Here is a 16,740-nt window from a genome sequence, read left to right as displayed (position 1 = left end):
AAAAAAAAAATCACATGAGGGTTTTTTCTGTGGTGAATGAACCCGTGGGTGGCTCATTCGCCCTCTCCCTGCCCTTCCTGCTTTCATTGTGGAGTCGGGGGGTGAGGGGGTGGGGGGGGTTGATATTGAACTTCAGGCTTGGAGTTGAGCCTGCACTGTGGAGGCAACCCCACTGATCACAGAGAGAGAGAGAGAGAGAGGGGACATAATGTGACCGCTGCTGACAATCCTCTGGACAGGAAGAAGCAGAGTGGAAGCACTGAGTGGACATAGCAAGAGAGAAAAAAAGAGAAGAGAGAATGTGTGTGTGTGTGGATAGAGATGGGTGGGGGTGCGTGCATGTCTGGATGGGTGTGTACCCTTGTCTTCGTTTTTCCTGTTTTCACTTGAGTTTTTGTGCTTTTTTTTAAATTCTTGTTCTCTGGTATGAAACACTCTTTAAGCATCTGGTAATGTATTCTGCAGTCAGCGCTCCCCATTGCCAACACTGGGGCCCAGGGCTCCCAGAGCTTACAATCAAAGTGTGTTAGCGTGTGTGTGTGTGTGTGAGAAAATGAGCAAAAAGTGAGAAGGAAAGACAGGTTGATTTATATTGCTATGTATGCACAGCATTCTCCACATAATGAACAACCCCTGATTTCCTCTGCTTGGTAAATATTTGATGACTGAGTGGTGGAATGATTTTAGCTGAAATTCAGAGGACTCCTACAAGCTGCTTAAAAGCTGTATTTCAAACCCCTCTCTCTCCCTCTCTTGTCCTCTTCCCATGTAAATAAGGCCAACTCCCCCTAACTCCACACACCCTTCTGAGGCAGTTTAAAGACCCAACACTGTCTCCTTGTATCCTTGGCAACCAGCATACACTGGGGTCCTGTCGTGGCCTCTCTGTCTTTTGTGTTTGGGAGCTCAGAGAGACAGAGAGACAGAGAGAGAGAGGGAGAGGAAGAAGAGAGGAGAGGAAGGAGACGAAAACAAGACTTACTGAAAAAGACAACAAAGATGACATCACCGCTATTTTATCCCACAACTGAAAATTTGGTTTGTAGCCCAACGGTGATGATGACTATGATGATGAGTAGCCAGAGGCACAAAATGGGTAGCAGCTCAATCTGAGAGAGAGGGGGGGGGGAGGAGAGGCCCAGGGCTGAATGGGGCATTGTGGGAAAGACAGTGGGCACACTGGGCAGTAACACAGAGAACACTAACTCACAGATCATGCCAGAGAGTCTGAAAACACCCACACTGGGCGACAATGGCAAACTTCATCGCTCCACTTGGCCCCCTCTGAATACACACATACAATGGCAGAATCCAAATAAGATGCTCTGTTATTCGTGAAATTTAACACACTACATTCCTTCAGTGCCTCCATCCCTTTGGCCAGCAGCAGATGGCCTGGTCCGAGCTGCACTGAACGTGCACGTCATGTGTTGCACGACAGGTAGGGCACCCAGCTGGCCTGAAAGGTGTGACAGGTGTCGTGGAAGTTGTTTTACCTCCTCAGCTCTGCTTCCCTGCTTCAAGTAAATGCAAACGGCGTCATGCAAATTTAACTTGTATGTGCCACGACTGGTAACAAATTTAACTTAACCAGTTAATTAAATCAAGCCTAATTAGAGCGAGGACCGAGAAGGACCAGAACCAGCAGGTTTGACCCTCTGCAACCGGTTTCATCTGTACGGTGGGCTCTCTGCTGCCACTCTGTGCCGAATGTGAGGAATTGCACCTCTTACTCGAGAAATGTTTGCAATAAACCGAACAGGTAAGGAGTTAAAAGACAGGAAAATAAAAAACCCACAGCATGCGTCAGCAGTAGAGCTGAATTCGTTATCTGATTGAATGACTAGTTCCAAGAAAGGTAAGACAATGAGTCTTGATGGGGATTTTTTTTTCACAATTTCACAAACTTCTGATAGAAGGATTAGATTAAAAATAAAATAAGTAAAAGTTGCAGTAAATCTATGAGAATTAAATAATGATTAATATATGGGGTTATCTGTTGTACATCTGATTTGTTTTATTGCACCATATGTCAAATATCTGAAAATCATCTACTTCATCTGGTGATGTTATCGGTTCATTCAATAGATGTGAGTCTCAGACAATGAGGCGTAATGATTGGATTTTTAAGACGTTCAAGTTTTTATACCCATTAAATAAAATGAAGTGTGCCGTGAGTATTTTGTACATAAAATAATTGTTGGCATATTTGCAAATTGCTCATTAAAGCATTTTTGAAGCTGACAATGGATAGTTACTATGAAAAATCATAAAGTCAAACTTGTTTTCAAGTGCAAGAACAATATTGTATATTTACCAGTTTATACTGTAACCAGGAGTAGCAGAATGTTAAAACAGATTACTTGATTGTTCCTCTTTCTCTTTTTTTAAATTATGTTTTACCATCATTGACATTTTCATATAATTACTTTTACTTAAACGGAATATATTCTTGTACTACCAATGCAGTTTCTATCTTAAAAACATTCTATATCTGCTTTTATTATGCAAGGAATCATGAGGCTGCAGAACAATATGGATTTATCCCAGCCAATCAGCAAAGATCATGCTATGTGACAGATAATGACATTATTGCATGCAATCAATCAGCAGTGACCTGGGGTATTTCACACCTCAGCGTTCTTTCAGGAAATTGAATTTTTCTACCCCCTACCTACTCCCACACCTGCGGTCATAACATTGAAACTAACAGTGGTAAAGTTGTTCTATTTTTTGTGGCATAAAAATGGTGGCACCTTATTTGATCACAGGCCCTGTTCACCTGAAACTAGTGCAAGCAATGGTAAGAACATTTTTTGACATACACCGGATGGATCTGTGAACCGTACTTATTTCGTATTACAGACATTTTCAGGCTATAATAATTAAATATGTGTAATTTTACGGTTTTTTTTTTTAACCTTTTAGCCGTTTTTATTATACTTAAATTGCATATATTGGTGTTTATTTTCCCTGTTAGTCTTATTAATGCTAAAAACGATTTAGTAATTCAATATTTGTGATTTACTTAATTTTGATTTCATTACATGTAAGAAAAAAAAACTGGACCACCAGTAGTTCTAATGTTTTTTCACTTTGTATTATATATTTAAAATTTCTGTGTCAATATTTTATCATTTCGTTTTTGGTAGATCTATTTTTTTTCTTGTTTCTTTTTGCAGTGGTCTACTTGGCTCTTGTATGGAAGCTTGCCCATTCAGTACTATGCAAGAGAATAACATAACATATTTGGGTTTATACAAAACTGTGTGAATGAACTTACATTAACTTAAATATTTGAAGAAATGTATAAATCATTTGCCAAATTATCTTACTTGACATTACAACAGCTTCACCAAGTACCATGAAGCAGTTGGCTGTGACTGGTGATATGCAGGTTTGTGTGTAAATATGTTATATACCATAATAACCACATTGTCTTATTGGATACTACTACCTTAGAGTAGTTTCACAAAGTATCACAAAGTCTGTCACTGGTATATGTAATATTCTGATTCATCAGAATTCTGATTTATCAGAATATTACATATATTATTATATTATATGATCTCTATAGGGTTGAAATTCTGAATTTCCATACCCTATAAAGGGTTAAATGGATCTCGTGTCCACAACTACCCTGCAGTCAGTTTTTTATGTTCTGCCTGCTCCTCAAGTTTGCCCTTCAGTTAAGTCAACAGATCCCAGATCCGTTGAACTGTCGTAAAACCGTGGTTTTATTAACGACATCAGAAAGACTTTTTAGTCGACTTATCACTAATAGATACGCAGTAGTACGAACTTTTGGTGTTAAAAATAAGTCTGAGCCGATTTTTTCTCTCATTTTTCACAAGTTACTGTGGGTTTTGATGACGTAACGACAGTGCAGCACCGGTCATCGCTTTACGGCGGAGCGTGCTGCTGGAGGTCAGAGGCATGACGATAACGCGAGATTGGTAATATCGAAGCAAAAAAGACGTAGTTTTCGCTCCAAAAATCCAGCAAGACCAACAAATACGACCTGTGTTGACGTTTCCTTCTGACAGCAGTGAATTCAGGAGCTCGTCTGATATACGTTTGTCTAATAGCTTAAGGGTTTCGACATATCTTGCTAACGTTAGCCAGTCGGCTGCTGTAGCAGCTCCCCTTCAGCCTCCTGTTTGACACTCGGAACATTTATCCAAGCATGGATAACAACTCACAAGGATCAGGGGGAGTTAAAGCAGGCCTGGGGAGTCTTTTTGGAGGGGGTGCACCTCAATACTCCAACACAGAGCTCGCAGGTGTCCCACGTAAGTGTCATGTAATCTAACTGTGATGCTAGCTGCTGTTACATTACTTCAGTGTTGCTGTACTGTCATTCAGTATCTGAAAAATCAACTCAGTCGATAATTGATCGTTTACATTACAGTGACTGGAATGAGCCCATTGTCCCCTTATCTGAACGTGGACCCACGTTTTCTGGTTCAGGTAAAGCTGAGTCTGTCTCCTTTTCTTTGCTGTGAGTGAGAATGTTTTGGATTTTTTTTCCGGGCATCACTGTTTGAATCTTGTGTTTTAGGACACAGATGAATTCATCTTACCTACAGGGGCCAATAAGACAAGAGGAAGATTTGAATTGGCTTTCTTTACCATCGGAGGCTCCTGCATGACTGGTAAGAAACTGGTACACTGACAAAACGGGTTTAATGCTGAATATGACTTGGAAATACAAATTAAAGTACTGTATAGTACAGACTAAGTACAAGTATATTGATGTCCTTGTTTTGTCTGTCCAATTGATCTACATTTTTTCCTGTTGAGAGTGACAGCTGTGGTCAGAAGATTACATAAAGGAGGAATGATTGCACTGCATACATCTTTAATGAAATCAAGATTTAATTTATTTTTGACAGAGTCTAAATTGCATGTAGAGGCTCAAATATAGTATACCAACTATTATTTGGTTAGCAAGTTTCACCTGGATCAGATGCTTTTGGTTTCCATCAACAAGCTTCTGGTATAACTGTGGCTGGATATTTGATGACACTACTTGGCAGAATTGATAGAGTTTATTTGCTGTTTCCCGCATGGACCTGGCTTTTAAGCAGAGTCTGTAACTTTGGAACATATTCATGTAACATTCACAGATATGTTCATATGGGTAACTGCAAATTTAAGACGAGCTTGAAGGTTTTTGGAGCAGGGGATCTTTCATGGTTGGCACTTTCTCAGCCCATGGTAATATAAAACTGGCTTTTACATTGAATTTGACTTATGGACAGTGAGGCTGGTGTTTCGGTTTCCAGTTCATTGTAGGCTTGAGCCTTGGTGGTTCCTAGGTTGTTCCTGAACGTGCTAACCAATTTCCTGTCATATGAAGGTGACAGTTTTGGTCATCTTCCAGACCTTGAGCTATGTTCAGCTATGTTTAAAAAGCAAAACAAAACAACAAAAACACAAGAGACAGACATAAAGTGTGGGCATAGAAACACAAATGCAACAAGAACACACACAGTTAATGGCATATAAATCTGTCCATGTTATTTATTAAACCCAAAGCATGATGCAGGTGGAATAGTGTGAAATAATTCTTTCACTGACCCTTTGTTGACCTGTTCTGCATCCTTGTTTGAAATGCAGGGGCGACATTTGGGGCTTTAAATGGCCTTAGAATGGGCTTGAAGGAGACCAGAGACATGGCATGGTCCAAACCACGTAACGTACAGTAAGTTTGGTTACAGAATTCAGTTTATCGAATGGTTTTACGCTTGGATTTGGGTTGGACTATTGTTCAAATGTTTATCTTCCCTTCCCAGGATTCTCAACATGGTGACAAGGCAGGGCGCTTCATGGGCCAACACTCTGGGCTCTATTGGTAAAGCTTTATTGTTACTTAAAAAATGATGTAGAGGTGTTACTGTAACAAGAATATCTATGAATCCCATGGTTGGAAGATCTTAGTGTTACTGATTTAAATGGATGGGTGTATGTATTTATAGGATTTTAAGTTTTCTAAATCAGTATATAATCATACTTTGATTATTTTGTTTTTCTTTATGTCACTGCAGCCTTGCTGTATAGTGCTTTTGGTGTTGCAATAGAGAAAGCCAGAGGAGCAGAAGACGATATCAACACAGTGGCTGCTGGGACATTAACGGGGATGCTCTTTAAATCCGGCGGTTGGTGTCTTTTCCTTTTTTCTGCTTCTACTTTATATCTGGCATTAATGTATATTAATGTACCTCTGTGTGTTTTTAACCTTTTAAATATTAGTTTTTACCAATAAATGATCCAAACATTAGTTTTAGCAAATATCAGGCTGTCAGCAAGCAAAATGGCATTTACCAATGTTGGTGTTCATCAGTTATTTGTCATTTATTTTGCTCCGCAGTTTGATAAAGACTGAAAATTTTCTTAGGTCCTTGTTTACGAAATGGGTGACAACATAAACAAAGTAAACGCAAACATGTATGGAAATGCTCAGTTTGTTAGGTAAGCCTTACCAGTACAGACTTGGACCCCATTTTACTTTCAGAGCTGCCTTAATTGTTCATGGCATCGATTCAACAACGTCCTGGAGATTTTAGTCCACACTGACATGATAGTATCACACAGTTGCTGTGCATTTGTCAGCTGCACTTCCACGATGACTCACCACTTTGGTGGTCTGTTGGATTGAGATCTGGTGACTGTTGCCATTCAGCTGGCGGATTAGACAGTTGCGTTAACAAGCAGGTGAACAGGTGTACTAAATAAAAGGGCCAGTGAGGATGCTGGTTTAAGTTGTCAGTTAGCAGACGTTTAAAATCCTATTAAAATGATAGTTTGTTCAAAAGAATTTGTTAAATGTGACACATACAGTGTTCTTATTCTCTTATTTGAAAAGCTATTAGCAGGGATTCTTTTATATTAAATCGAGGCTAAATTTTGAACCACATGTCGTAATCATTAATACTGCACTGACTTTTTCATCTTATGCTGTATAAATGTTGTGTGGGCATGTTGTGACTTACAAAGGGCAGTACAGTGAATGCGCAGGCACTGAGATTATCTTTGGAAAGCACCTAAACTTTGTGTTATTAATTTACTTCATGCTGTTTGAAGTATTAGGTTTATCTTTGCCCACCTGGTACTTTGGCTAAGCTGAAGCAATTATTGTTTACTGTAATTAAAATGATTATTGTGATGCATGTTAAGCCGTATGACTCACTCTGTTTGTTTTCTCAGGTGGATTAAAGGGCGTAGCCCGTGGAGGTCTGGTCGGTTTAGCCTTGTCTGGTGCTTACGCTCTCTACAACAACTGGGACCATCTCACCGGCTCTCCTTCATCGAGGCTGTACTAAACTCCCCCACACAGCTGCTTCAACATTAGGGCCAAATATTTTGAGGACACAGCCTTTAACCACAGCGCTAAAAGACATTAGACTCTGGTCAAATGCTTTTTCTTTTTTTTTTCTTTTTTGTTTGATTTTTTTGGGTTTTTTCATGGTGCGAATTGGTCGCAGTTCACTGGTTTCCCATCATAGCTGTTTTCCAGGAGCATTCTGGGAACTATGAGATGTGTCTTGGAAAAGTTTTGAACTGAATTAAAATGAAATCCAGACGTAGACCGTCCAGTGACAGTTCTCCTTTCATTTATGTTGATTCTCTGAGGTGTTCCTGTCACTGATCTGATCAGTAATGAGAGCACTCTGTGAGGATGCGGTATAAAAATATGACTTTTTGTGATGATTGTTAATGTTACGCTAGATTTTAAACACCCATGATATTTGGGTTCAGTGAGTCAATTTGTAAGATGACCTCCAACATCCGTCGTGTTGTTTAGCCCTTGAATAACAACAGATTCATGTTCTGATTCATGTTGGACTGAAAGACTCTTCTGTAATAGAAGAACAGCTCAGACCTGCAGTCAGAGGGAAGCCTTGGGGTCAGTTTACTCTTCTATTTATTGAAACGTATTCTGGCCCACTGTGGAAGAAGAAATCTCTGTAAACTGTACCTTGAAGTGCATGCTGTTAATGTGTCCATCAAACCCACTGTATTATAGATTAAAATAAAAAACAAAAACAAAGGAGGTGTTCAGAGCTTTTGCTTTTAACCAATTTTATTGCATAAATGAGATTGGATGTAAAAGGTGGTGAGCAGTGTGTACTATGCAGTGCTTCACCAGAGTATAAGTATATACTGTAAGAAGATGACAACACATTCAGAACATGAATTAACATCATGGAGTGGAAAGAACTGGCTGTGAGACTGTCTGTAGACGTCGGACATTTAACGGCAGAGCTTATGCTTGCTGCGAGCGCTCAGTGCAGGAAGAAGTCCCTGATGCGCGTTGCCTCGATCCAGGGGATGTAGGCGACGGTGCGGGTGAAGACGCTGGGTTTGTTCTCCACAGTGCAACCGATGGGGCCGAAACTCACCACGCCGTGCACCTCCCAGCGGTCCCGGTCCAGCTGGCACAGCAGAGGACCGCCAGAGTCACCCTGAGAAAGGAGGATGGAGACAGGTGTTGGAAGATGAGGTGAGAATTGAGTCTGGTGGATGAAATTTGACTTCAGGATAGTAGATAAAAGTGTAGTCCTACCTGGCATGCAGCTGGTGGATCCTCGGTGTCTCTGAACCCGGCGCAGATCATGGAGTCTCGGACGCGGTCTCCCCAGAATTTCTTCTGCCGACAGGTTTTGAAATCAATGATTGGTAGACGGGCTTGATTCAGGGCTTCTGCCAGAGACACGTTCTCCTTCCCACCTGAAAAATGACATGATTTAAGAAATTATATCTCTTAACGTCTTTCTGCTCTTCTTGACTTTTCAGCTGTGTTTACATTATATCAATGGACATTTTCTTCGGTGGATGAATGCTTCTGACATCCCTTAAAGCACCAGCTCTGTTGTGGAATCTGAGATAGAAGGCTAAAAATATTTAGCCTATTATACCAAACATGATCGTTCTTTAAAAAGGTGTTGCTGTTCCTCTACCACTAACCCTCTACCAATAACCCTAGACCTTAGAAATTTTCCTAAAAAATGCATTAAGTTGCTTTTAAGATTTAAGCTCAAAGTTCTGTCATTGCACAGCATCTCAGTACCTTTCTGCACTACTCACCCCGGGTGTCTCCCCAGCCGGTCACCCAGCAGTAGTGTCCTGGTTTGAGGCTGGTCTGCTTGCGCGGCAGGCAGGCGTAGCGGATGAAGTTTGAGGGGACGATATCTGTGGCAGACTTAACCAGGGCAATGTCGTAGTCCAGCTCGCTGTGAGCGGGATAGCGGAAGTTCTCGTGCCGGTAGATCCTCTTCACCGGGATAATCCTCTCTGCAGTCTCTGAACGCTTCAGCTGGTGCTTCCCCAGGACAATCCTCCAGCTCCCAGCGTCCTCAGCTTTACCCCTGATAGATGAAAAACACGTGTAGTTTTTGTGTAGTTGTTGAATTGGTATAAGCATGAAATTATAAGTGTACTAAATGTTTTCTTACTTTTGAAAGCAGTGAGCAGCAGTAAGGACCCAGGTCTTGTGGATGAGAGTGCCTCCACAGACATGAATGTACTGTTTACTTCCTCTAGGCCGAACCTGTGAGAAACAACCAGCTCAAAAAAATGTGGCTTCTTACCGCTCAGATACTGAAATTAACCGGCTTTCCTTATTTTTTTTTTAAAAAAATGAGCCTAGTCATACAGATTTCTCTCATCACTAATAAATGTAAATGTAAATTTTAAATACTACGTTCTGCAAAGAAGTTCCAGAGCAAATAAACTGAATATCACATAGAGGAACTCATCAGTTTCCCTTGTGAGCAGCAATTGGCTACAGTAAAGAGGAGAGTCTCCAAATTCCGAGTGGGCGACCATCTGTCTCGCCTGGTTGGGGTGCGAATCAGAAACAAAACTGCATCTGCTGATCAAGTAAATTTGTTTGTGATTTTTCCTCCTTGTGTCGTGGTCCAAAACCTGAGTGGAAATTAGAGTCTAAAAATTATGTAGTTCTGGGTGGAAGGCATGTGCTGGGTAATTGGCTAAATGTTCAGGTCATCTATGACTTTTGACTGCTTTCGGCCAATTTGGCAGATTAATATTACTTGAGACGACAATAAAAGTGAAGACTGTGTGCTTTAAAGGCTTTTCATGGTCACTTCTGAATAAACCAGTGATTCTCAGAAGCTCCTAAAATTCCCATTGCCTAAAACTCAATTGAATTCTCCTTAAGAATACAGATAGGTTAGACATATCACTTAAAATGATAATGAAAATAATGATTAGTTACAGTCTAGAACTGAAATGACCTTTTTAGGTCAATGTAAGACCTCCAGATTATTTGAATACTGAGCCACGTCAAAGAGGTTTACCTGCAAAGAAACCTGCCAGGGCCAAGAGTGAGGCCTGGCCTCATTCCCAGACACAATCCTTTCAGCCATGTTGGGCTTGAAGTGGGCCATACCACAATCCTTAGGCCAGTCTAAAAAGAGAAAGGCAGAAAATATGAGCACCAAATATTTTGTTTTCCTCATATATTTAGAAGTGTTTTCAAGTCCTCACCCAGGTGAAGGATTTTATGCTGTGGCTGTTGTTCAGAGGTGAGTGTGTATGCAGCTGCAGGCAGGGACGCCTTGCTCAACAGCAGCGGCAGCAACAGAGACAGCAGCAGAAGCAGAGGAGGTCCTGGTACAGCCATCGTCTTCCAGAGAATCACCGGCCGGCCTGCGTTCCACGCTTTTTATACCAAGCACATGCAGATGTACATAAACAGGTACACACACACGCAAAAACAACACACCTCCAGGGACAATGAGCCGTGTCACAACAAAGGCTGAGCGCTGGATAGTTCTCCTCTAGCTTTGGAGTTTCCACTGTAAATGAAAAACAGGGGATTTTGGGGAGTCCCATCAGCACTTTCACACACATATAGTTTGCTCACATGACACTAATTTGCATGCAAGACAAAGACAACATAGTACTGTATGCAAACAAACATCACATCATGTCACGTGACTTAAAGCAGTGACATAGTGACCTGAAAATGACCTTTATCTCTGCATGTGGACTATTTAGATAAACTGGTATTCCAAATAACCAGTGTAGTTCTCACTGTGTAAACATGACCCAGAAGAAAACATGTTTTTACCTTGAGCTCCTATGATTAGTAGTGTCCCTCAAAACTGGTAGTGGGGAAATAAAAACTGGGGTGGATTCTAGAGGACAAAATACAATACCCAGTGTATAAATGACTCATATAAACTCAAACAAACTTTTACTCTGGTCAGCTAGAACACATAACAGATCTCACACTGTCAACATCATTGTGAAGAGATGTCAAATATTTCAGTTCTCATTTTTAGGTTTTTAGATTTTCAGGTTTTCTTACACATACAAATTTTCAATAAGATTAAATTCATTTCTCACTATTTACAGAAATACATGAAAAATAAACCCGTAGCTTTTGGCTAGACTGGCATAATATTTTGTGTGAACATGAATTTTTCGCAGAGGATGATTCCTACGTCAACTTCCCGATCATAATGTCCACAATCAGGTCAAAATTCCACTGCTTTACATTTAAATATCTGTTGAACTAATGATAGCATTATCTATAATTTTAATAGTTTTGCAAACCTGTCTTTTTACAGGAAGAAACCTCCATCAGAACCAGGTCTGAGAGTTGCAGCCATCTGCCATGATGGTTTGGAGGCGTCACCTTTCTGGTTGGAAAGCAGTTTGAGCTCCTATATTGAGGTCTTCTCTGGTGGCTGAGAGGGTTGCTTTCCTATTCATTTGTGAATGGACCTTGCTTGTTATTTGCACTTGTGTGCCAAATCACACTTCCAGCCTCACAGAGCTGCTAGGTTTATTTTTGAATTGTCACTCACCTCGTGGGTATTTTGGTGAAGGACGTTAAAAGCCACAAGTGTTTGAATACTTTACATCTTTATTAAATTTTATGAACTTTTAAATAGCACAAAATATATCAGCTTTAAAGAACCATTATTGATTCTACTACAGTCCGTTCACCCAAATATTAACAACAACGTGTTCATGTGTTTATGTCACCTAAATTAAATTCTTTTGACAGACTATTTTGTAAATTATTTATAACTTATTGGCTTATCAATTTTCATAAAAATACAAGTGACCCTCCTGCTTCTTCTACACACAAATCCAGATCTGTGAAAATATGACAACAATAACTGCAGTAGAAGCCACTAGTGAGCTGAGCCTTTTTACCCTTGGTGAATGAGAGAGAATGTGCCTGCTCATCTGAATGGCAATGCCTGAATGGCCAAAACTCACAACTGTGGTTCACCAAGTTTACGTACAGTTGAACTTTGTGTGTGTGTTTTTCCCCCCGCAGTGAACGAGTTGAGTGAGGTGACGTGTTGCTTCAAAAGTTCAAACAACAAAGTAGCCAAACAATTACACATTTTAGAAAAGAGACCAAAATTATAAAATGTGTATTTCTGAAACATTTTCATTTTATTATTTTGTTGTTGTTGCTGTTGTTGAAGATTTTTGTAATAGGTTTTGAAGGACTCAGACCTTTACTCCAGGTAGCACTTTTTAAATAATAAAACCCATTTACAAACACATTCGTGCATTCATAGTTTTAACACAAACGTACAAAAGTACATTTTTAAGGGATTCGTGCTTAATAACATAAAACACATATTTGTGTATATTCCTTTGTTGTGTTTATTAAAGTCAGAATGTGCGGAGTGGTTGGTAACCAGCAACCTGCCCAGTACATAACAATTATTTGCAGTGAAATGTCAATGTATGTATTTATTTTGCTTGAACTAAACAAACTAAGCAAAAAGAGTTGGGCAACAGTTCGACTGGCCCCCAACTCCAATGTGTGTAGGAACATCAATCCATCCATCAATCTCTTTTCTGATCTGGTTATTACACTAGGGCTCAGTGAGGCTATAGCCCTGGACAGTTACGAAACCTTCAAAGGGCTAACAGGCTGTTTTTACACATGTACTTTTGACTTTACCCACAGCGGTGCATTTGAAAATACAAATGGCCAAGTGGATCAGACATTAACTGGTCTTATGGTAGCACGCCAATTCTCTTGTACAAAGTCAAAGTAATGTCAGATTGTAGCGGTGTGAGAATAATAATGCATTCACTGCCAACCAGTGGACAACGTGTGTACTGCCTTGCTAAAGGCTACATCAAGGAAACTCCCTGACCTAAACAACAGAGTTTTTCCAGTAGTACGAGTATGTCTGAAGGAGAGTGTGGAAAATATCCCGACTTGGGTCTCACAGATGTTTGAGGCTGTGAATTCGATAAGACACATAAAAAATATTTAGATTCAATTTAGAATGACGAATGAACCCAAAATGCATGTCTTTGCACATAGAAACTCTTACCCTTCACTTCTTATCCTTATGTCCATTGTGTTGCTCATTTGTAGTAATCACTCACAAACCAAAGAATTTCAGCAATGGACACCAATATTTTATTGTACATCTACAGGAACAAGTTTTAGTGATGACTGTTGACTTTTATGAAAACTTTAGCAGAGTTACATCTATCTTCAACTAAACAGTGAATACCAGTGAGAGAGGAAAACATTACTAATGTTGCACCTGTTGAAAGATGTACCTAATAACAGAAAACATGCTGACAGAAAGTCTAAAATAGAGCTGAACAGAACTCTGAAACTTTTTCAGCTTCAATCCGAGGTTATGAATATTGTGCAACCTGAGGATTTAATTAGTTATCATAGATTTAATTTAGCCAGCTATATTAGTCATCTGCCTTTGTGGAGGCTCCACACCATCTTGGCCTCCTCAGTGACCTTAACACACTCTTCTTCCGGCTGTGTTCATTCCCAGATGAGGGGGACTTAGAATGGTGGCTGCCTTCCTCTCCACAAATCTCTTGCTCATCTTCTTTTGCTTTGTCATCTTCTGCTGTGCTCTTTTTCTGTGAAGCTTCTTCTATTTCTATCTTATTTCCCCCTTCTTCCTGCTCTTCTTCTCTACCCTGTTCTGCTTCTGCTGTTCCTTCATTCTTAGGGGACACAGTGATATCAAGGTTTTGAGGAGGTTTAGGTGCTTTCTTCTTCTTTGAGGAACGTCTTGGCGGTTCTGGGCTGTTCTTGCTTTCCAGATGTTTTAGTATGGCTGTGTTCAACTCTTCAGGGTCCACAGATGCCCCATGAACATCCCATGTCATACCATCCTCATCCCATTGCACCTGCTTCATACTGCTCCTCCTTCCACCTAGCTCATCCCTATCCTCTGCCTGAATCTTCAGACACGGCCTCCTGCTCTCCAGATCATGTGAAGAAACAGAGGTAACTTCCAATGCAGGGTCTTCGACTTGTTTTTCCTCCTCCTCTGCACTGCTAACTGGGAACATGCTGGAAGATGCTGATACTAGATTGGAGTTAGACCCTGCTGAAGCCTTCAGGTTCAGTCTGGATCCAGGTGGTGAGCCCAAGATAGAATGGGACCCCATGTTGGATGTGGAAATGTTCCTCTTGAGGTCCCACCATGAGCCAACAGGAGAGACCGTCTGCACAGCTGCATCTGCCATTTCTGGCCGTGACACCGTTGGAGCTTCTTGCCTGAACACCTCTACCTTCATGGCCCTTTCAGTGCCCTCTCTGGCATTTAAGCAGCACCTGCAAGTGTCACCCAACCGTGAGTCACTCAGGGAAGAGACAAGTGGTGACCCCCAACCTCGACCTGCTGCACAGATTTGTTCTGGCTGCCACGGCAGCTCAAGATAGCAGACAGATGGTCCTGTTTTTGACTGCTGCTTTGGAGAATCAGGTGTCAGGTAGCTAAGCATTTGCACAGGGCTTCTTGCTTCTTCACCCTCCAGTATTCCTGTAGGGCTGGACAGCGGTTCTATCACATCATCAACAAGGTATTCGGGATTTGAAGACACTCCTGCTTCATCTAAACTAACAGAGGACAGGATTGGGGAAGGGAACTGAAATGAAAGGGAATTATTCTCCAAGAAGCCTTCATCTTCTGTGCTGGTGAACTGGAGTGTATCAGGAGAGTGGGACTGAAAGCTTGAAGAGTTGTCAATCTTTGGGGATGAGAATGTAGGTGAAGGTTCTAGTAAATCTTCCTGCTGCAGTGAGTTCAGTGGAAGTGGTGAAGAAGAAGTCTGTACAGGTGGTAAAGTAGGCGTGTTGAGCGGGGAGATGAACGGTGAGGGTGTGGTTTCTGGAGAGGTCAGTTTGGACATCGGAGAATCTGGTGCTGCAGAACAAGTGGCTTCATGGATGAGACTGGAGGGGCGTGACATGACTGTGTCTGGAGTGCTGCTGCGGCTATGTGTGCTACCGCTACACCCGCTCCATCGCTGCATGTTGGAAACCCAATGCTCGCTGAGAGCAGGAGAGCTATTGATGTCAACATTATTGGTTGTGGATGCTAACTGGTGGCTGTTGGTGGTGTTGACGTGTTGCCACATGTAAGCATGCAGCGGCTGCAGCGTCACGGAGTTCTGCTCATAGTGGGTGTTTGTGCTTGAGCTGCGCCTCAGGTCCAGTCTGGTCCACGCTGGATCACGCTTGTGTGGCGGACTTGCAGCCATTAAAACATCCATGGAGCTCTTAGAGAGGGAGAAAATCGGTGCCTGATCATCTTCATCCTCCACCTTTGGAGCTCCACTGGAGTAAGAGAGCGACTGACTGACAGAAAAGCAAGCTGGCTGGTAGCTCTCAGATGCAGGGCGCCCAGCCCTCGCCATGGTAACGGCACTGACCTGTTTGGGAAGACACACCTTTTAACATTAATTCACTGTTTTTCACTGATGCAAAAGTATTGGCCACTAAGAGGGAAGCAGCAACACTTCTATGACACAATACTGACATACACTATCATCACCATTGTTGGGAAGGTTATTTTTGCAACGTAATAGTTTACACATGACTAAATACCCTGTTGATTACTCAATCAAAGTCACTTTACTATATTTTGATTATTTTTCTTATAAATAGTTGAAACTACTGTCTTCCTTCTCTCACCCCAACCGGTCGCAGCAGATGGCCCCGCCCCTCCCTGAGCCTGGTTCTGCCGGAGGTTTCTTCCTGTTAAAAGGGAGTTTTTCCTTCCCACTGTCGCCAGAGTGCTTGCTCACAGGGGTCATATGATTGTTGGGTTTTTTCTCTGTATGTATTATTGTAGGGTCAACCTTACAATACAAAGCACCTTGAGGCAACTGTTGTTGTGATTTGGTGCTGTATAAATAAAGTTGAATTGAATTGAATTGAACTAGTCTTGTGTGTGTTTCTTAATCAAACATTTTTCAACAATAATTAACAACTCTGTGCAGTGATGTCAGGACACTTTTATGATGATTTAAACATTCAGTTAGTAAAAGTCATTAGTCATCAGTCAGAAAGCTATTTGCAGGCATAGCAGACTAAGGTTGTTTGGAACAATGTGTATTATTTATGGTGTCATACTCAAATTACAGTTTAAATTCATGGATATGTAGGTTAAAATAAGTAGCTTATTTTGATTCTAGTAGAGAGGTAGAGAAATTGTTCCCCAACTAACCACTCAAAAAAGTAGGTAGTGGGTGTAACTCTAGTTTTATGTGCTTAGCCCCCTTACAGGTACCAAGTTTGATACTTGTACAGCTCCATAGAGTCAAGGGAAGCTGCAGATTGTAATAATGTCACATGATACAGTTCATTATTGAAAACATCACATCTGACCACCTTACTAAAACTAAATTCAACAGTTTAGGAAATGCATGCCAAGACTTGGATGAGAAGGCCGATGCTCG

At 41.1% G+C, this 16,740-nt stretch overlaps 2 protein-coding genes across 2 annotated transcripts; one reads left to right on the top strand and one right to left on the bottom strand.

Moving 5' to 3' along the window:
* Window positions 1-3,724: 3,724 nt before the first annotated feature.
* Window positions 3,725-8,053, top strand: timm23a (translocase of inner mitochondrial membrane 23 homolog a (yeast)). The gene is made up of 7 exons (XM_040038947.1): window positions 3,725-4,292; window positions 4,412-4,470; window positions 4,562-4,655; window positions 5,623-5,707; window positions 5,799-5,857; window positions 6,051-6,161; window positions 7,210-8,053. The coding sequence occupies exons 1-7, from the start codon at window positions 4,187-4,189 to the stop codon at window positions 7,323-7,325; spliced, it is 630 nt and encodes a 209-aa protein (XP_039894881.1). The 5' UTR covers window positions 3,725-4,186; the 3' UTR covers window positions 7,326-8,053.
* A 191-nt stretch (window positions 8,054-8,244) lies between these two features.
* zgc:112285 (uncharacterized protein LOC561476 homolog) lies at window positions 8,245-11,027 on the bottom strand. The gene is made up of 6 exons (XM_040038946.1): window positions 10,516-11,027; window positions 10,326-10,435; window positions 9,459-9,553; window positions 9,091-9,371; window positions 8,570-8,733; window positions 8,245-8,468 (listed from the first exon to the last, which is right to left on the bottom strand). Exons 1-6 carry the CDS (start codon window positions 10,649-10,651, stop codon window positions 8,289-8,291), a joined length of 966 nt encoding a protein of 321 aa, XP_039894880.1. The 5' UTR covers window positions 10,652-11,027; the 3' UTR covers window positions 8,245-8,288.
* Between the last annotated feature and the right edge of the window lie 5,713 nt (window positions 11,028-16,740).

This window comes from Simochromis diagramma, unplaced genomic scaffold, assembly GCF_900408965.1.
Source record: "Simochromis diagramma unplaced genomic scaffold, fSimDia1.1 OVJJ01000402.1, whole genome shotgun sequence".
In the NCBI taxonomy this organism is placed as follows: domain Eukaryota; kingdom Metazoa; phylum Chordata; class Actinopteri; order Cichliformes; family Cichlidae; genus Simochromis; species Simochromis diagramma.
The sequence above is the reverse complement of the archived record's forward strand: the minus strand, read 5'-3'. Positions and strand labels throughout refer to the sequence as shown.